Source organism: Pinus tabuliformis, chromosome 3_1 (genome assembly GCF_031772625.1).
Source record: "Pinus tabuliformis cultivar Carrire ecotype Pingquan chromosome 3_1, CPIR1, whole genome shotgun sequence".
NCBI classification, from domain to species: Eukaryota; Viridiplantae; Streptophyta; class Pinopsida; order Pinales; family Pinaceae; genus Pinus; species Pinus tabuliformis.
In genome coordinates, this window is record NC_142301.1 from 563,428,649 (window position 1) to 563,450,660 (window position 22,012).

General features: G+C 33.0%; 2 protein-coding genes across 3 annotated transcripts in view; both read right to left on the minus strand.

The window, feature by feature from the left end:
- LOC149188241 (putative LRR receptor-like serine/threonine-protein kinase At1g67720) overlaps positions 1-15,727 on the minus strand; it is a 49,616-nt gene extending 33,889 nt beyond the window's left edge. Inside the window, exons 1-2 of the mRNA XM_089409902.1 lie at positions 15,524-15,727; positions 14,816-15,350 (exon numbers count right to left, since the gene is read on the minus strand). Of these exons, the coding sequence (XP_089266028.1) occupies positions 14,816-15,350; positions 15,524-15,614 (626 nt within the window). The 5' untranslated portion in view covers positions 15,615-15,727. The remainder of the gene's footprint in view (positions 1-14,815; positions 15,351-15,523) is intronic.
- On the minus strand, positions 10,510-13,518 carry LOC149188242 (putative LRR receptor-like serine/threonine-protein kinase At1g67720). Of its 2 annotated transcripts, none has more exons than XM_089411616.1 (10): positions 13,199-13,518; positions 13,029-13,100; positions 12,858-12,929; positions 12,490-12,689; positions 12,183-12,373; positions 11,951-12,077; positions 11,785-11,841; positions 11,487-11,679; positions 11,253-11,370; positions 10,510-11,155 (listed from the first exon to the last, which is right to left on the minus strand). In XM_089411616.1, the coding sequence occupies exons 1-10, from the start codon at positions 13,300-13,302 to the stop codon at positions 10,814-10,816; spliced, it is 1,476 nt and encodes a 491-aa protein (XP_089267742.1). In that variant the 5' UTR covers positions 13,303-13,518; the 3' UTR covers positions 10,510-10,813. The 2 variants fall into 2 exon arrangements, with proteins under 2 accessions (XP_089267742.1, XP_089267741.1); XM_089411615.1 differs by having other exon boundaries at positions 11,785-11,853; positions 13,199-13,507.
- Positions 15,728-22,012: the final 6,285 nt, after the last annotated feature.

Consider the following 22,012-nt stretch of genomic DNA (forward strand, 5'->3'; position numbering starts at 1 on the left):
AGTGTAGGTTTTCTGCAAAATTCCTTCCTTGTGATGGATTGAAGAGGGGGAAGGAGGGCGGTTGAATGAACTTGAAGAGGGGGAAGGGGTAAAATTCCTGTGATGGATTGAAGAATTGAAGAGAGGGCAGGAGGGCGGTGGAATAAACTTGAAGAAGAGGTAGGAGCATAGAATAGGTGAAAAACGACAAGAAGAAAGACAGGTGGCTTGTTGTTGAACCGTGGCAATTTCAAACATATAAGTTTCAAAACTTTGGATATGTATAGGTGCACAAGTTCCCTTTAACATTAAATGATTTCAAAGTAATGCTAGTTGCAAACTAGCATTAAACTAACATTGATTTCAAATTTATAAGTTATTATCCTAAGTTTTAATAAAAATCGAGAAAATCATGCCCTTTTACCCACAATAAGAGGTCGAAATTGAGACTTTGCATTAAAATTTGTTTAAGCTCATGGTTCCTTTACAAAACTGATTTAAACCTTTTTAAACCTAAAAATAGTGGCTGGTCAAAGAGAATTAATGTTGCATCAACGTCTATCGATCGCTAAAGTCCTTGCTATGCCGAAGACAAGGAATAATAAGGATTTTTTTTAGAGGTTATTCTCTTTTGATATTTTAATTCTTCTATTTGGCACTTTAATACCCAGTTCGACTACCAAAGTTTTTAGTAAAATGTGTATTGTTTCCTTTGTATTTTTTAGAACTCCAGTCGAGAGATTTAAGTGTATAGGATTGAGTATATTTTTATTTGTTCTTCTAAAAGTAGTTTTGAGGTCAAGTGCATCATGGTTTTTTATTTTATGCCTTAGATTACAGGGTTGTATGGCTAACTGTACTTGGTAATGGGGTTTTTTAAATTCATCCATGTTTTTCATATATTGATTTATAATTTGTGGAATTTCAACCTTATTGTAAAGTCCTTCTTTTAGAGTGTGATTTACAAACTGTATTTATAACTATTTATATTAAGTCCATGGAAAACCATTACATGATTTTCAATTTCAATTGTAGTTTAATTTTTGTACTTATTAATTTTCTAATACAAGTCCTTCTTTCTAAACACACATATCAGGTTCATTCCAACAATCTTCCATGAAGATATTTATTCTTTGATATATTCCACATAGTATTCTATTTTTTTAAACTTACATCATTTCACACAATGTACTCATTACTATAATTTATTTTTCATGCAAGTATTATACAATTAATTTTCAAATATTTTCGACATTAACATTCTCAACTTGACAAGCTTTGGTCTACATCTTATCTATCTTCTTTAAGAGGTGTTGGGATGGGGTCCCTTAGTGTTAAGCTTAAATGTTATGGTTGATGCTTAGAATCTGAACTGTTCTTTTCTGTATTGAGGTGAAGGGGAAGGCTCCTAGTGTTGTGTGTGTGGAGACCTTGGTAACTCTGCAGTTCAGTTCATAGGGTCTGAAAAGTATATGTATTGAAGATTTGGAATAATAAAGAGTATTTGAAACAATTTTATGTCCAAACTATATACTTATGTGTTTTCTATATTTATGCTCAGTTGAATACCATTTATCTCTAAGATTGCCTTAATTACACCTCAAAGATATGGATGTATTGTTATATGTTATTTATGCATGAAGACCCTCAGGCGAAAGTCATAACTCTGTTTAATTGGAAATTGCTTAAGTTTGGGGATTTTGACGATAAGGGTTCGCTAAAGGTAAGATCAAGTCTCAAACTTAAGAAACGCCTGACCCCCACATCACATAGCCTTTTGGATGTAAAAAATTGGTTCTAGCATCCCCCAATACTACCTCAGGTGAGGCTACAGCCTACGCTAAGCGAGTTGTTTTTGAAAGGGCCGATAGTGTAGGGTTTTGTTAATTAGTGCAACTAACTCTGAACCTGGGTCTAAGCCCCCTCGAGTCAATAGCTCTAGTACACCCAGAGGTGTGATGCAGACACTAGATCAAGATACTTCTCGAATTCCACATCCTTCCACTCCATCTTTGCCTTCACCTCTGCCTCATATAGATACACCTCCACCTCCACCTCCAACTCCACTATTCAATATGATGAATACAATAAAAATTCCTATATTCAAGGTCAGGAATTAGAGGATCCCAATCATTTTTGGTTCGTCGCAGAAGTTGTGTGGAAGGCATAGTGGGTTAACGATGATGAAATGAAGAAAGTGCAATTAGTTACAACGCTACAGGAAAGAACGCTTACCTCGTACATCAACTATAGTATGACTCAAATCGTTGCTTCGTTAGCTGAGACGAAGGATGTGCTGAATATAGAATTTAGGAAGCCAAAGTTGCAAGCTCAGTATGTGACCGAAATAAAGGAGATCAAGAAGAGAGTTAACGAGTTTTCATGGGATATAGATCAGCAACTCAAGTGTTTACTAAGCCATGTTAATCTTCATATTTCAGATGAACAACATAAGGAGTGGTACATAGCTACACTATTACCTCACTTCAGGTCATAGTGATATTCGTCTCATGTTTACCCTCATTAGATTGTGAATTTGTGTAAATGTGGGAAGGGATGGTTATAGATACCATATGCCTTAGAATTGATCTCTTAAGGAAAGTAAACCTCTAAAACATGAGTTAGGGTTGCAGGGATTGAACTAAGAAACTTTGACCGCCATGACTATGATGTTAGGGTGCACCATGTGACCCTAAGGCTACGATCCCTCTATTAGACACCAGGTTGCAACAATTATGGGAAAAAATAGGTCAAAATAAAGGTCAAAGCTCAAGCAAGTGGTCAATAGTAAAAGGATTGATGAATACAAACTCTAGGGAAAAAAATTAGGCTGATAAAAAATAGTCCTACAGGAAATCTATATGATTTGCATCATGCATTCATCAAACAACAATGGGCAGAAATAAAGGCCAATATGTTATCACAATGACTTCAACAAATATAGAATATCAATGGTTCTTGTGGTGAAAGCTCATTTCAATTAATTTTTCATTTAACGTAACATGAATATGATGTATCTTGCTTGCATCTCATTATGGCCTAGACTTTCTCAAACGTATTTTTTTTAAATGATTCTTTTACGTTAAATTCATAGACCACTTTTTCAAACTTAACTTAAAAGAATAAAACAAGAGTTTCGGATTGGAAGGGTTATACTTTTCTTTTGTATCTCCAATACGACAAAAGATACATAGAAGGTGGAGTTTTTTTTCCTAGATGGATTATGTTATGGGGCTACACATTTGTGTGTGGCCTGTAGACACAAGAGACATTTTGACTTGATTTAACTTAGACAACTCCAAGTTAGGCACATTTAATGTTATTTAAAATCATAAAATTTGGTGCAATATCATTTTGAACCATTAGAACACAGAGGAACTATATCTATGAATAGCATACCATTCCTTTCAACAAATACAAATTGTATGGAATAGAAGACAATTCCCTTCGAGAAATAAATAAATAAATAATAAATAAAATAAATAAATATTGTTAGAAACAACATTGAGCGAAACCAAAAATGATTACACTTCCTATTAATGTTTATAGGAAAAAACACATCAAAGAGCATGGTAGTTTTGTAACACAATAATTTAATTTATTAAACCAAAAAAACATCAATGGAAAAGCGAAAGTAGTTAGAGTTCATCATAAGAAGAGGAAGTATCCATTAAACAACATTATCACATTCACTAAACAAAACTTTGAAAAAACAATCGTTGATATGCATATCTATGATTTCTCATGTTGTTATCGAACTTTCTTTAGAAAGGGTGTTATAAAAAATTAGCAAGTTGATTTACAAAAAAATCATGTTGCAACTAAAGGCATGCATCTGAAAGACTACAACAATATCAATCTCGAAAATGAATACATTTGCAAGCCAAATAAAAAGTCTTTGGACCATGGTCAAATTCCCAAGTTTTCATGCCCTCGAGAATTTAGATGCAATAAGTGTATCCACATCTTCAACAAACTAATTGAGCTAAAAAAATGACTAGTATCAATGTGCTTACCTTTCATGCAAATTTTGGAGTTGGAACAAAAGTATAGAGGTCAACAAATGTTCCATACTAGAAGTATAATGAATGTTCCCATTAACATGTCTCGGATTCAACATGCCCTTCCAAGTGATATAAAAGGAACTAATACAATTGTTGTGGTGATACAAAAAAGTTGTGTTATAAAAACACTTATGCTTATGGTTATGTTTGGGTGCATCTAGTCATGAAAGAATTGCATCGCTTACACAAAACCATGATTTATTAGATGGAGATGATTGTCATAAAAGGAAATTGGAAGGAGATTTTTTATGAAGGCTACAGATAAAATTGCACTTGAGATAATTATTGAAATAGAAAGTGACATCAATGAAAACAATTAATATCGAGTGACAAAAACATTATTGCATGGGTTCACAGAATGACATAGTATTTATGATCTTAAAAGTAATTAATTAAAAACTTCCCCTAGTGAGGGCTATATGCATTGGAAAATTTCCACGACAAATATTCATAGGAAATGAGCTTTATGGCACTTTTTTATGTATAAAAGCACCTACATGATATTATGCAAAAAATTATATTTCAAAAAACTATACAATGGGGAATATTTCACAAGGACCATGAGTTTGCATATCACATCACAAATTTGTTTTACAAGGAAATATGCATTATAATTAGGCAAGTTATCAATTTTATTTGGGTAAGCATAAGAAAAGGAGAACTAAATGGAGGAAAACTACTAACAAAACCTATTAATTCAAAGACAAATCTAGGACACATTCTTAAATTAGATGTTGGCTACATGGATTTAAGAAAAACCCACCCATTCCCAAATTACTTTCTTGGTTTAAGTAGGAATTTCTATGCAATGACATGACAATTGGGTCCAACGTAGACATTCTTTTGTCTCCTTTAGTTGTGGTGAGCACCATTGGAAACCTTTAGTAAATGCAATACAACATCTAAAGGAAAAAAATGACCGTTCCACTAACAATGAGAAAACAAAAAGCATTCTTGAAACCTTACTAATAAATGATCCACTAACATGATCATGTTACTATAATAATAGAATGGGTGCCCATGACAACTAGTTTCCAATGATAAAAAGTATCTTCGTAAATTATAAGATAGTTTTTTTAAGAAAACTCCAAAACATAGGAAGCCAATATCACCACCCATTGCTATGGATAAAGAATGCATTGGTCTATCGCAAAAATAAAAATGTTGAGATAGAGGACTTTCCACATAGATATTAGCTAATGATTCACGGATTGTTGCAAATGATCTTAAAACAATTTAACATCATCATTATAGAATGTATTTTAGGAAAGAAAATGTTCATTGTAGGTTCGTTTTTCCCATTCCCAAATAAAAAAAAATAATTATGCTTGAACCAACTGAGTTTAAAGATTACAAAAAAAAAAAAATTGGAAAACTTATTTTTGAAACACTTGAACATACCAGATAAATTGAAACATATATATTTGACATAGTTTTGAGAGATTTGAGTTTGAAAAGCATAAATACATTGATGCCATAAAATCTAGTTTAAAATGAACAATGATTTTACTGAAAAGAAAGGCAACTGACATATGGACAATAATTATTTTCGTTATATTCTAAAAATGTGCAGAACAAACATAGATGATCAAATTGTGGTTGATTATGATGAAACAACCAAATACTATAGCTCTTATATGACAAAACTCAATAAAACCATGATAGAAAATTTTAAACATATATGAGAAAAATATATAAAAAATACTTGGATATTGTGCAAACAATTGTCTCACTTGGAAAAGATTCACTAAACTTGCAGAAAATGTTTGCACACCAGGTTGTGTATATTTTTTGTCCCTTCCTTCGTCTCCTATTTCAGGAAAATGTATGTTCATCAATATTTTTCCTAATAATTGGTGTCTATTAAATTACAGCAATAAGTAGATGATTTAGAGAATGTGTTCTACACTTAAATAAATGATTGTTACTTGGAACATAATTCAATGATTGAACACATTTTTTTAGCAAAGTTCAGATCAAGCTATACAAAAAGGGGAAAGAAATGAAAACATGACGATGTGCGAGATGTTATAATATTCATAAGATATAACAAACATAATGACGGAGACACATGTTAGTGAGAAAAATTGATTTTATATGTCCCATATAGGCTTGATGAATACGATTTTAATCGTATGTACTCTACTTGGATTATTGTCTATTTGAGCGTAAAATAAACCATAAGACAAAACGAATAAAGCTTCACTTATATAGGTTGTAAAGCATGGGGTGACCTTGATGACACACCAAACATTGTGAGCTCAATGATTGTGGAGATTTCAATAGAGATGTAATGGAAGAAAAAAATTCAATTTCCAATGGCATCTTCTTGAACAAAAGTAGACAATATGAAGAGTATGTTATTGATGATAAGCTTCACTAATTTCATAGAATGAAACACATAAAAACATAGTTGATCAACTCTATCATATTTTAAAACAACCATATATATATATATATAGAGGAAAAAGAATTCTATAGCATAAAAAGACAATGGAACAAAGAAAACGCAACAATAGTAAAATACATCTTGAGTAAAAAAGGAAAGGGAAGGAACCAATATATCTTTTTTTACTTGAGATGTAGACACTAGAAATATGTTTATTACAAGAGAAATTTTTGAATCTCTTGTGTACATATGCAATAATAGAATTGAATAAGATCCACTTACATTGAAAGGAGTCATAATAGCGTGTACAAGAAAAGTAGATTTCAATGTTGGTGTTGTCACATCGCACTTTGCCTTTCCCATGCCTTTTAACAAATATGAAAACTTTCCTTTGATAATGAAAATATAGATACATTGTTGAAACACTTTGATGGATAAGGTTTATCTTGTTGGTTCTACACTTTTGTACCATCTTGATAAACAATTTCCTTAAATAAAACATACCCCTATAAAATACTTTAGAAATGTAGATTTAATAATGTGTGGTGAATTGTATCATGCACCCCTCAAAGACACTATGGTCTTTGAACACTCAATGTTGAACGAGGTGAGAGTGCCATATATTTTTTGGCAAGAAAATGTAAAATGCTATCTTTTGAATATTCCAATCCATCAAAAAGAAATAAACTCTTCATTAATTTTAAACAAAATGAGATTGAAAGCCTAGTCAAATGTTAACATAAAATTCATCAATCATCATTCTTATAGGCCACCACCAATTGATCCACTTTTCCATATCTATTTTATTGTAATAAAGATGCAATCATACTATCAAAAAATGTTGTTACATGTGGCTACAAAGTTAATAGTTCTTGAAGCATTTGACAAGGTTGAAAGCATCAAACAAATTTTGTATCTTATGAAACAACAACCATACTACTATTGAGAATACTAGTAAAACTAAATATTCTCTTTGAATTATATGGTGGAAACTATGACATCAATGATGGCATTATTAATGGTGATGATGGAGCATTGAAAGCTTATTCAATTGGAGAAAATGGAAAAGATGCTTCTTGTTGTAAAGCTATTACCATCATTTAGTTAGAAAAGCCATTGCATGATAAGAAGACAATTTCAAGTACAACTAGCATGCACTAGGATAATGCATAGAGCATGAGATTTGACTTTAGAAAAACTTGCATTTGACCCAAGTGACTTTAGAACACATGGTTTAGTGTACAAATATCTTTCACAAGTGAAAAACCATGGATTCATTATTCTTGCTTCAGAGATTAACACACCACAACTTCCATTTTTGCAAAATAATAGACACGTAAATGAAACACTTGGTTGAAAATGCATCATGGAACGTTGATCTTGTTTGTAATTATTTTGCAATTACCAATAAACTTACATTAGTGTCCTTTACCATGTAGCTTGCACGCCCATCTTGACTATATTCAAAAAGATGAAGACATTATGAGCAATATGGTTATTTGCAACCAACAGATACACGGACATTTCCTATCTAATTGACAATATTCAATTTGAATGCATCATACTTTGTTCTGATTTCCTTCCTTGCAAAAAACGCATAATCATATTTGAAACAAAAAACCTTTGCAATGCAAAAGTTGAGTTTGTAATGTGAGATATCTATATAATACAACCAATTTGATTTATAACATATATGTTGCTCCTTTTACTGTTGTCCTTATAATAAATGAAATGATAGCAATAACCAAATTACAAGTAGTGATTATTATTGGTAATTTCAATGTTGACATCTATTCAAATAGTCAAAATAGTCAAAGAACAAAGCAACTAATTGAATATACATAATTAATTCACTTGGAAGAATTGACATACAATTACACTCCAAACTCAAATCTCAAATACACCATGTTTGGACAAGCAAGAATTGACATACAATTACACTCCAAACTTAGAATCTCAAATACACCATATTTGGACAAATCTCTATCCAAGTATGTTTCTTAGATGCATATTAGAGTGATCATACAATTCATGCTATCTTGCACCTAAATTTAACTTTACAACAAATAATCATATACCTATTTTGTTTTATCTTTCAAAAAAATTAAAACTTATTATAGAGAGAAAAAATCACTACCCTTATTCCTACAATTATTTTCTCCTCTCATTATTTCTATTCTTCTTTAATACTTGAAATATTATCATATGTCATAGTACCAACGCTAACCTTCATAACATGAATTTAAACATTCTTTTTGTTATCTCTTCACATTGTTTTAACCTTGTTTTAATAAATATACTTATTTATGTGAGATAAACATTGTTTAACATTATTCTTTTTATTATGTGTAGTTTTTTGTTTTCTAACATTTTTCCTTCTTCATACATTCACACTTTAACACTTTATGATAATCTTACTTAATAATATTGGATATTTGACATTTTTCTTATCATGCTTGTTTGTCAAGCTCTAGACTTTTTCATATTTGTAATACCTAGAAATTCAAGTGAAACCAAAAACTTAAAACCATAACACCTTCCTAACAAATACATGCACACCACATTTTTTTTTCCCAGCTCTAGCTCTAAAGTTGTGAATCAAAGGACAATCCCTCAATTAGAGAAGTTTTCTTCCTTTTTGCATTATACGTAAAATTACTATGCTGAAATATATAAAGGGGTAAACTGAGTATGTCGCATGGAATTTGTTTTTTTACACAAAACTTAGCTATTAATCCTGTTTCAAGTCCTACTTTGTTTCTTTCATTCTATTCTTCTTAATGATGCAGTTGTAGCAACCCTGTTATGTAATCCATTTTAACCGTCTTTCATTATGTACTTACTTATAAAGTACTTACATATAATAGACATAGAAATATGTTGACTTGGACAATGCTTACTCAGTTGTAGCAATCTTGTTATGTAGTACATTTTAACCCTCTTTCATGATGTACTTACTTATAAAGTACTTAGGTATAATAGACAAAGACATATGTTGACTTGAATAGTGCTTACTCTTTAAGACTCATATAGATGTAGCTATTGCATGTTACACGAACTGCTGCCAAAGATTTGCTGTCTCTCTTATCTAGTTTGTTTTTGTGCCTCAACCCTCTTGATTATTGTTGGGATAGTTGAGACCTCTCATTATTCTAATTTAATTTAGACAATATTAAGAAGAAAAACTCTTAGCATTGAATTTGAGGGTATTGTTTCTTTTTTTTAATCCCATAAAAACTTAATAGTCTATGAGACAAGTAACTATGGTAAACTTCTACACTATGTTCTCCTATATAAACCAGGATGGCCAAAAGGGATTTAAACCTGGGTGGCCTTATTTTCACAATTCCACAAACTTCTAAAAAACTAATTGAACTGAGAAAACTTGAGGCTATTGTTAATCAAGCATTGGGGTTATAGTTATTTGAACCACAAAAATTAATTCTTTCAATGTGTATTTTCTAAAGAAAGCATCTACTGGAGAAGTGTTCTAATATCTAATTCAATTTCTCGCATTTCCTCAATGCAAATGAATAATTTTTAACAATAATTCTGTTTTGTACATATAAATAGATTTGTTACATGTTTTTAACACTACATATGCATAACTTGAGTCGATTAATGAGGTAACTTTAATTTACACAACTAGAGTTTGAAACATCTAGGTCCCTGGATATATTTTTTCATAGTTGATATGCTATATATTTACTTAATAATTCTGTGAAACAATGAAAAAGATATCAATTTCTGTGGAACAATGAGAAAGATGTCAATTAGCAAAACGGATAATACAACCATTGACAATGAAACTAGGCATTTATACAAACAACTTATACTCCCTCCACAATCGAGAACAAAGCACAATCTTTGCATTTTGGCATTAATAAAATTTTGAATAACAAAGCACAATCTTTGCATTTTGGCATTAATAAAATTTTGAATTTTCTTTTATGGTTTGTAAAATGGAAAACAGTACAAACTTCTAAGATAAATGTTTTCTTTAAAATAGGCAGACGAAAACAAAAGCAACCTCATCTGCCATAACTGACATTTGTATAAAATATTTTGCATAAAATATTCAACAAATATTATTGAAGAAAATGTCTATGGTATAATTTTGGTTCTAGTAGAGCATCTTCATCACCAAAAACTCAAGTCGTACATGCTGATCTGGTTTACGCGGTAAATGGACGTATTACAATAATGACAAGCTAATTTCTACATTCTTGTTTACGGAGTAGACTATCAGGGTAGATTAGCAAGCGCGTACTTCATTAAAGAAGCAAAATGCCAAAGCAAACAAGTGAAGATTGATTCGACAGGCTTTACCGGTCAACGCAATTGGTTGAATGGTTATCAATGAGCTTGCACTCATCTTACGTTAATAGACTAGACGCACTTCGGAGCTGTCGTCAACCCATTCCATATCTTCGGATTTACCTGAATCGTGCCGCGAACGGGCAGGGCTGGCTTGAGAATCTCCATATTGGATACCATTCTCCTCCAGATCTGGAAATTGAGCATTATTCTCATTCTCAAGCGTGATAGCATCTTTTATCTCTCCCACTACATCGGTCATGCTTGGCCTCAAGCTTGGTGTATCGTCAACACATCTCAGCGCCAGTTTTGCAACACGATCAATTGATTCCAAGTTGTAATTTCCGGCCAACCTTTCGTGTATGATTTTTGGGCCTGCTTTTTCATCCTTCACGTAAGGTGTCACCTGTAAATACATCCAAATATAATTATTACGAGTCTCACATAACATAAGCTTAGTATGAGATACGCAATTGAATGTTATTTTATGTTGTTCAGATTACCCAATTAACGAGCTTAAATTCCTCTTCTGCGGCTTTTCTGCCGCATATCATTTCAAACAAAACGACTCCAAAGCTATATACATCACTCTTCTCAGTCACCTTGTTAGTGCGTAGATACCTGTAAAACATCCCCAAACAAAATTGAAATTGCTTCTTCTCTCATTAAGTAATCGAATAATTTTAATCGTGAAGAAGAATATTTGAAAGAAAGTGGAAGTTATATGTGTGATATACTCTGGATCGATGTATCCAGGCGTTCCCTTTGCCATAGATGTTGTAGCATGTGAAGCCTCCCCATCCATTGCTATCCTCGAAATACCAAAATCGGCCAGTTTTGCATTCATATTGTTGTCTAGAAGGATGTTGGCGGTCTTGACATCCCTGTGAATTATCTTTGGGGTGCAACCCAAGTGCATGAATTCGAGTCCTTTGCACAGAAATAGATGATGTATATTGTTAGACATGATTTGTCTTTTGTAACAGCGTTTAAATCACAAATAATAACTGTGCGTTAAATTACTGAAAAAGTTACCCTGCGCCACATTTAAAGCTATGTTCAGCCTTGTTTTCCAATCAAGGTTCGAATCTCCTGCAACGGCACCTGGACGATAAATTTAAAATCAAATCTAAAGTATTTTTCTAAAATTCTGTCGTAGTAATTAATGTTAAACTTCAGCAACTCAACGAAACATCTTTACCATGAAGCTTGTCCGATAGGGATCCTCCTGACATGTGCTCGTAGATAAGCATAAGATATTTTGATTCACTACAGTAACCGTGTAAAGGCATCAAGTTCTTATTCTGGGCTCTAGAAAGAACATCAGCCTGTTAATAAAAGAAAGCCACCCACATGAATTTTAGTGTACATTTTTTGGGTGCAACCAAATTATTGTCAGTATAATTAGACAATGCAGAACTTGTATTATGTACCTCATTCAGGAACTGCTGAAATGTTGAGAACATTTTAACTGCTACATCTCTCCCATCCCGCAACTTACCATAGAATACCTTTCCCGAGTTCCCTTGTCCAATTTCTCGACTAAAGTCTTCTGTGGCTTCCGCCATATCCTTAACCGTAAAGCGGGGATACTTTTCGAGCTGTGGCACCTTTACACTGTCATCTGCAATCCAGATAAATATACAAATTATAAAAGCAGTGTCTTACACAATTTCTCCTACGGGTTTCCAAGGACGTCTCATATGACAATATTCGTAAAATTGCAAATTCCTGCCTGACCTTTATTGTGGCGCTGTCTTTTCCTCAATTTTCTCCGGTATACGGCAATAGCCCCCATCGCTAAAGCAATTAAACCTCCACTTATAGTTATTCCGAGGATAATTCCGAGATTAACACGCTTTGAATTGCTTCCGGTTTCCTGAATTTGTTGGACACATTCCCCCGCCTTATAAATGCAGAGGTAGTTGTTCCCAGTGAATCTGCAACAAATCAAAACGATTTGCAGTGAACTATGAACTTTAAGCAGTAAGGCTAGATATGAGGTATCGCATTGCTGGTAAAGAAAATACTGAAAAATCACTACTTCAAAATATACGAATGGGAATCTACGGTGAATAAAAGAAGTAAAATATAAGATATTTGATTACTTGACATTCAATGAATTCTTGTCGAACAATTCCGCTGGAATTCTCCCGCTGAAATTGTTGTTCTGGATAAACCTGTTATAATGGTACAAATGATGGCTATACGATATTAGAAATTACAGTTAATGTTAATTTTAAAGAGGAACTGGCAAATGAAGCAGGATCGGGATATACAATTCTGTAAGGTTGTTGAGGTTGAATAACCACTTTGGAAGACTACCGTTCAAGCTGTTGTTTTGTAAATGTCTGCACAACAAACGAACCAAGCCTCTTAAAATGACAATCTATCTGAGTTAAGAACAAAAGACTTACAGGGAGGGTTTCTGTTTAAAAGAATTACTTACAATCTCTCCAACATGGTTAAACCGGACAAATCTGGCAAGGGTCCGATCAGATTATTATTTTCAAGTGACCTGCTTATTTTCAAACACAAATGGGTGAATGCCATACCAATATAATATTCAAATTGCTAGCGATGCTGCCTAGCCGCACCATCAAACTCTATTTTTTACACAATCACAGGTGGGAGGGAGATTTATGAACCGTTAATAGTTTTTAAAACAAAATGAAGAATGGTAGGACACATTTCAACTAATTAGGTGCACATGAACGAGTCTTCTGTCAAATTTTGAACTTCACACATACATCAATTTTAATTTTTGCACAAATATTTTCAATCAAGGTTTCAAAATCCTTTGTTGAGGTTTCTACTAATATATATATATTGAAAATATAAAATTTTAAACTTACTTTACCTTTATTGGACAAAGGAGGACATGGCTAAGTATCATAATTGCATTTGTTACCCTGCAACTTTTCAGTATAAGGATTTCAGGATGGAAGAGTTACACACAAAATTAAAGTCTACTTACACGTTGACTAAAATTTCCTCTGGTACGGATCCTCTAAGATTCCTTCCCGACAAATTTCTGGCGACATGGAGGATTACTGTAAGGTCTTGCAATTTTGACTTAGAAGTTTTCAGTTCTACTGCAATTTCAGCTATAAACAAATCGAAGAATTAAACTTACATTTCCGAAATTTTATTGGCCTGAGAACTGTAATCACAGCCCAATCCATTCCACGGAATCAAATAACAAGGATCGGAAATCCAGCCTTTTATGCCATACTTACTTTTTATAGCGTCAAGAGCTTCAACTGCAGAATAAGAACTATTTGGTTACACGTTGAATTATGGTACAAGTAATTCTAGGAGTAGAAGTTTAGTGAGGGCACTTACTGTCCTGTGAATTTGTTGCCGTGTGCGTAGGATGTATCGTGTAATACTCAAAAGCGTTAATTATAGGACGATTCGTGGAGCTAGGATCCTTCACGAGGTGAAATATGAACTCGTTTGCTTCATTGGATATGAATGCTAGCTCTAACGCAGAATAATTGCTCACAATGATTTCAGACCTGTATTCCCCATTTATGGTGACGTAAAAAGATGTAGATTCGGATGTATTGAGCGTCTCGAGCTCCGCTAAATATAGCAGCAGTAATGACTTGGCCCAAGGGGCTGTTGGTACTTTAAACCAAAAGTCGTCGATATTCATGACCCATGCCGTTTGCATGACAGCAGTTGGAGGATGGTTTTTGGTACTGTCTGAGAAAATGGGCTCTTTCGAACTTACATTCCGTACGACACTTGAATCCCTATCTGGTTTCCAGATGCGGTCGAAGTTGTCTCGAGGATATCTGCTTGAGTAACCGTACAAAGCACAATATTAGTGCATCAAAATTGGCTTACCTACATCACGCTTGTTTTAGGCATATTTGGTAACGGTGTGAGAGGTTTCACTTAATCTCATATAATCCTTTCTATCAATTATATGAAAACCATAAAGGAAAACACAAAAAGCCGTTCTACGAAGTGATAACTGAGCTTCAAGCAGTATATAGATTGAACTATAGAACAACTCGTTTCAGTATGTAAAAAGTCTAATGCTCAAAATGCTCACCTCACTATCGAATTTCCACCAAGATCTGCCCTTTCTTGCTTAAACAACATTGTGCCTGATTTCGCTTGGCTATACATGCCATTTTGGAGGGTTCTCAACTCAATAGCATTGATAAAGGGATCATCCGCGTCCCGGCTTCTGATTAAACAAACATATAGCACTTCCCCAGAACTAACATAGATTCCTTCATGAATATATGGATCTGGAATGGGATTCGATAACTCCAAATCAATCAGCATACCAGATGTCTCAATACTGAGATTAAATTCAGGGTAGGAGCCGGAGAATCTACTGTAATTTCCAAGAGCGAAGGATAATCGTAAGAGGTAAGGCACATTGGGGGATACAGGCAAACGATAGCAAGACTTGTTGAGAGGCTTTGGGAAGAATCTTAGTCTTTGCAGGTAAGATGGCAAGGTTGCGTTCCCGGTGACTGCTGTCTCACCGACGTCTATGTAATTAGCATCGGTGACCCATGAGATTTTGTTTTCGTCAGTGTAATTTTCTTTTCCTGCGCAATCAACACTCAGAAATCCTGCTACCACCCAAATATTCAATTAATACAAAGAAATATCTTGTCGACCAAAGAATAGTAGGAACACCAAATCAGTGATGCATCTTTGAAAAACAAAACGTTCAATGACAATTCAAAACGAAACTAAACAGAAATTGCCGGTAAGAGCGTGCTGGTGTGGAGTCTTAAATCACCTGGTTGAGCAATAACATTATCAGCCAATAAACTCAACAGCACGGTGATCGCCATCCAAATGGCCCATTTGCCATAGCCAACCTTTTCCATTGTTCCACCAATTTTTAGGAAGCCGCACCTTACTCTTAGAATCAAGGGAAGACCATGCACGCAGGATTGAGAATCCTAAATAAATCTGCCTAATCTTGGAAGCTAATATGCATCTAAACAAAGCGGAGTTTGTAGCGTCTGTTAGATCCAGGGGAATACAATGCACGCAGGATTGACAATCTTAGATATATCTGCCTAATCTTGAAAGTTAAGATGTATATAAACAGGGGAATTTCTATCGTCCGACGGTCTAAGTTGCTGCAATCATTCACAACATGCAAGGAATCTACTTTTGGCTCCGTAGTGTCTGTTCCGGTGGGCCCGGAAGGGCAAAAAGGGGTTTACGTCATCATCAAGTTGCAATTATAATTATGATTATCTCGAGAGTTTCTCCGTGATCCCGAGGTAAAAAGGTCATCCTCGATTATTACCATTTAAGATAAACTTTCATCTATTAATAATAAATTGATATTAAAACTAAATCGAGGTGTAGAGACCAAATATGAAACGGATCATTTTCAATTGATATTAACACTAAATTAACGTGTGGAGATAAAAACATTAAATGGGATTATTTAATTTTTTTGACTCAATAAATGATGTCTATGCATATATACATTTTCTTATTATATTTTATGATATTGTCATTTGCAATTATGTAAATTATAAGAGGTATTGTTATTACTAAATACACTTAGGGTAAGACTTTAATTATCATGGGGATTTAAGATATTCCGTGATGGAAACACTAAAGTTTTTGGTTGGTAAATTTTTTTTGAGTTGTTTTTAGTGTGATTTTTTGGAAGCTTTTTCGGTGAGTTTTTCTAGTCTATTTTCTCTAAAATCTGGCAGGAACTTATTGAAATCACAAGTTTCATAGGTAACTCCTACACAATCGAAGAGCCTTAGGGGTTTTTAAGGGTGCTGAATCCATATATATAGTCAAAAAAACCAGTTTAAATAACACAAATCAAGATTTCACCTCAATTTTTTCTGCTGGATTCGAGCATCGGAAAGTCCCACTAAAGACAACTCCCCTTCTTTTTTGGGGGGTGGGTGGTTGCCGAGGGATTTCCATTTTCATGAGTTTTTCCTTAGTTATAAGCTCCTTTATTATGTCGCTATAGCTTCACAATGTACATCCATTAAAATATGAGTATTTTTTTTGTAACAGGGTGTTTCTCTCCTTTAAGGTGATGCCATCACTTTAGATCACTCGATCTTTTTTATTTTCGTGAGGCTTTCTCTAAGGGGTACCCTCTATTTGTTGGTGGGAGCTTTGGCAATTCGACATATTTCATGATGGAAACACTAAAGTCTTTGGTTGCCACCTTATTTTTGGGGGTTTTTCATCTTCATGAGTTTTTCCTTGGTTAGGAGCTCCCTCATTGTGTCGCCATAGCTCCACAATGCACATCCATTATATTGTAAGCAAATTTTTTTTTGTAGCAAGGTTCTCCCTCCTTTAAGGTGATGTCACAGCTTTAGATCACTTGATCTTTTTGGTTTCCAAGGGGACTTCTCTCAGGGGGAACCTTTTGTCTACAGGTGGGCACCACCAACATTCTCGCAGAGGAATATGTTCCATCTCAATGTGTTTCCTACATGGGGGTAGGCAACTTCAAGAAGGGATTTTGCTCAAATATTATGGTATAGCTAAGGACATCTTAATCCCATTAGTCTCAACATTGAATGTAGGAGCCGAAGGCTAGGGTGTTACCTCTTCCTCTGAGCCATGATCCTTTAAAGTTGCTCTAAAGCTAGGGCTCTTGCAATAGACTCCCAAAGTTATCACAAGGTCATCCCTCATTGTAGAACAAGAGGAAGATATTCTAGAACTAGAGGTTGAAGACCCAAAATCCAATATTTTTAGCTTATCCTATGAGAAAAATGCCATAATATGTCGTTTTAATGGGCTATGGCCATAAAAATCCGAACTCTAGGAATGGATGAATCAAACCTAGTCCCGAAATATAGATTTATATTTCTATTCAAAAGGATTCTTTTTTATTTATTTCAAAACTTTGAAGGGTCGTCAAAGATTTTTTATCAAATACCTTGGTTTTCAAGTTGCTCTAGGCTCTCCTTTTAGTAATGTTTTGATGAATTCAACCCTTTATCCATGATAGCTCTCGCCACTCTAATTTGGGTAAGACTTCCTAATATGCCCATTCATTTGTTAACTTTGGATATCTTAGCTTTTATAGGAAACTCTCTAGGTCATTTTATTAAGATAGATAATAATAAGATTGAGAGGGGTATTGTAACCTTTACACACAACTGTAAATAGATCTTAGCAAAGGGTTTTCTAATAAGATCTTTATCAATTTGACTGACATAACATTTTCATAGCCTATGGATTGTAAAAACACAACTTCATGCTATGGGTCTCGTCGTCAACAACCAGGTCATATCCATAATGATTTTCCTTCTTCTAAAGGGCATTCTCATCCCCTTGATGCCAAGAAAAATATTAAGATGGAAAGACCCAAAAGGATATAAGAATTAGTCATCTCACACACATGATAACATGCAACAATAAAAAGAAATTGCAACCAAATTTAACTCTTCGACCTTAGCTTAAACACTCGTAGTGCCAATTCATCCCACAAACACTGTGATCACTCCTCCTTTTCCATTTCCCCACTTTCATTCTAATCCTTTGGATAGAGAAGTGAGAGATACAACTATGATCTTGGCTTCATCCACAAGTGGACATAAACATCATCATGAATCATGAATCAGATCACTTGGATAGCAATACGGAAGTAGCCATTATTGCATATCCTCCTAGAATAGAAATTCCTAATGGAAATGCAACAATTGTCTCCATATGAGATGCTCCCAACAACTTCTTGGGATGGATTGACATTCACAAGGAAAAAAGAAGAAAATACCTTTGAACTACTCATTGATTAGTTTTTGTCTATGGTTGTTGGTCTCCCTCGAGTGGGGCAACAAATGGTTTTGATCTCTATTTTTTCTAAATCCTCTTCTAACTTTAATGTTTGGTTTCCAATGTGGGACACAAGAAAGAGTAAATAAATCTTTTCTATTACCATCCAAAAACAACTTTAAAAAAATAAATTATAAGGATTTTTATTTTATGAATGTTGATTTTGGTTTTTAAAGGATTTCTAATTGATGGAAAATTATGTTTTCTATTGCGATTAAATATATTTTTAATAATATTTTAACTTTTTTCTTTTTTAGTTGGATTACAATTTCGTTTAAAATTTAGTTGTAAAAATATTTTAATAATATCATTTTTTTTAATTGGTCTTCTATTTTTTCAATGGTTTAACTACGAGTGAGTATTTTTATGCCTTTTTTTCTTAAATATTAATTAACTTTTATTGGAATTCAAAACAATATTAGAAATATCTTATCTTTTATATTAAATTATTTTGTAATGTAACATGAGTGTTGTTATGTAACCTTAAGTGCCTAGTCATAGGCTGACTTTTAATAAGTGGTCGTCCATATTTTAACGAGAAGGTTTGATAAGGAAAAACAAAATACACCTTTCACTATTCCTAATTAGCATGAATATAAAAAAGAGGAATGATTACTATCCCAAACTGAGTAAGGGCAACACTCAATCAATTTAGAAAAAATAACAGAACATTTAAACTTTATTTATCAATCTTTTATCACAAAGAAAAACTAATCTTTTGATTTTTATATATCTCATCTTATTGCTAGTGGGGATTTAAGTTTCGTTATGTTATTAGTGGCGATTTGAGTTTCATTATCTTATTAGTGGGGATTTGACTTTAGATAAGAAAGATAATATCCATTCTCACCAACCACTCAATATAATCCTAATTAACCATTCATTTTTTTAATTATATATATGTTATTTCTTTTTATTTCATTTTAGTGTTTCGACAATCCTTTTAATCAATAAGTTTAATAGGTTTAATGACTTAGATGGAATATGTATTTCAAATTTCTAGAATATAGAGTCTTTATTTGCAAAATGGAGTTTTTGAAATTTGGCTTCTCTTTATTATTAAAATTATGGAAATCATTTTTAAAATTATTTAAAACATTAAATAAGTATATAGTTTTTATTAAATTTTATATTTATTCTTAAAGTTTGGTGTTTATGTGCTTTGATATAGTATTATTTTTGTATGAGAGTACCGATGCAATTTAGGATAGGAAGAAATATTAGAGAAATATTGATTAAAACATATTTACCATATATGATGGTAAGGTAGGAGAAATACTGAATAAAACATATTATAGAGTGTGGTGATAGAAAAATATTAGGAAAAACATATCTACCAAATATGATGTGATGTGAGGGTGGGAGAAAATATTAGATTTTCCTAATATCCCACTCACCTCATCCTCATACTCTTAATATTAAGATGAAATGTCTAAAATTATTTTCCAAAATCAAGTTTGCATAAGCTTACTAATCATAAAACAACATCTATTTTATTAGATTTATGATTATTCACACATATGAAAGCTTCTATTACGAAATATTAAGTTGAAAATGCATGTTTAGTTTATATGAACTATTGCTAAGAAAATCCTTGTGTATATGTTTTGGACACCATATATAGGGAAAGAATAAAAAAAATGGTGAAGATAGACTGAAGATAATAATTCCAACATGTATGTTACTCTTCTATTCACAATAATTAGCAAAAACAAATATATTAGTTAATAGTTAATTGATGGGAAAAAATGCATATCAAACATCATGCAAAGAGTAGTTTTAGAATGAAAACTATCAGGGATAGCGGGTATTTGTTAACCGTTTGAAGGTTCCGATGGATTTTGTCATGTGCATGCATTAATTGATGACATTTTTTCATAGTGAAAGTGACGTTGTGGTTCAAGCCATATGCTTCGACACTGTCCATTGCAATAAAAAATTTCAACTTAATACCTCTTGGAAGGATATTACAGATTGATATAGATAATATCCCCAAGGCATTTGAGAAGGTAATATCTATAGTTTTGGCACATCATACAAAGTGAGATGAAGAAGTCTGTAACATACAAAAGGTCAGCAAAGAATCACACTTGTTCTACAATTCTTGCCATTATGGAATTAGAAATATATATTGAAACTAAAATTCTTGCACCATTGTTATTGTAATCAAGTAATATAATTGTAAAATCACATTAATATAGTTATCAATGAAAACCTAGAAGACGGAAATAATGCCTTCAAAAACCTGGAAATATCCCTTGATCGAGCTTGAAAATCAAAGGATAGGATGCCTTTTCCTTAAAAATAGGTGAAAGATTAGTCTAAAATTAATGGGACACCAAAGTAATGCCAGTGAGACTAGACCAAGTAGTTACTATATAACTTCCATCTCAAGATAGGTGGGAAATATGTATGAATCTCATTTTAATAAGTAGTATTTTAGTTTGAAGCAACTAGAAAATGAAAAAGGGAGGGATAAGTTTCATTCAGTCACTTGAAATGCTTATATCATTGAATGGAATTCTTTGCATATTTCATTTGTTTGGATATAGGTGTTCTAGTAATGCCTAATGTTTCATGTTTTATACATGTGGAAACTTGGGTAGTTATTATCCAATTTTTTTATGCAGTGGAGTTGGTTGATTGAGTGACTTGCATGCAAAAAAGATAAAAAGGGAAAAAATGTGAACTCAGTTTAAACAATCAAAGCATGCCAACCAACTTGGAAAATTAGGAATAGATGGTTATTAAGTTATGGAAAAACTAAAAAAGCTCTTAAAAAGTTATTACTTCATGGAAATGATTCAAAATAGGATATCATGCATTCATAATTTTTCATCCAAATGCTCAAAATATCTAGGAATCATGAACATTTTTTTTCCAATAAATGCATGCATTCCTCTTCCTCTTATGTTGAAAAGTGCATCTCACCAACCTTGCAATATACAATGAATTATCTTGGAATTTCTCTAATATTCTTGAAAACCTTTGGTCTATCTCTAAATGTGTCAAAATGTCTAAAAATAATTTTGTATGTCATTATTCAACCTTTATGAGCATGCCATGAGTAAAACCTAGAGATAGTGATATGAACTCTCAGTAAAGGGTCTCTTCGTGTGATATTCCTCCGCTTAAAAACTTAATTATATTTATATGTATATATAAGTTTAATTTTTAAGTTAGTATACTACATTAGAAAGATAGACATATTTGGTTATGAGTAACCTACTGATAAGGATTGAGGTATAGTTGATGTCGAAAAGACTGAATTTGTATTTATTATATATATATATATTTATAAAGGATAATTGGAAATTAATGTGACGTAACCCAGCCCACATTGGCCCACACTTCCATGAGTTCTCGGCTTTACACCTATTGTTGGACTTTATGACGTGTTAGATTTGGGTGATTGTGTTCGGCGGTTGCATGCAATGTGGTC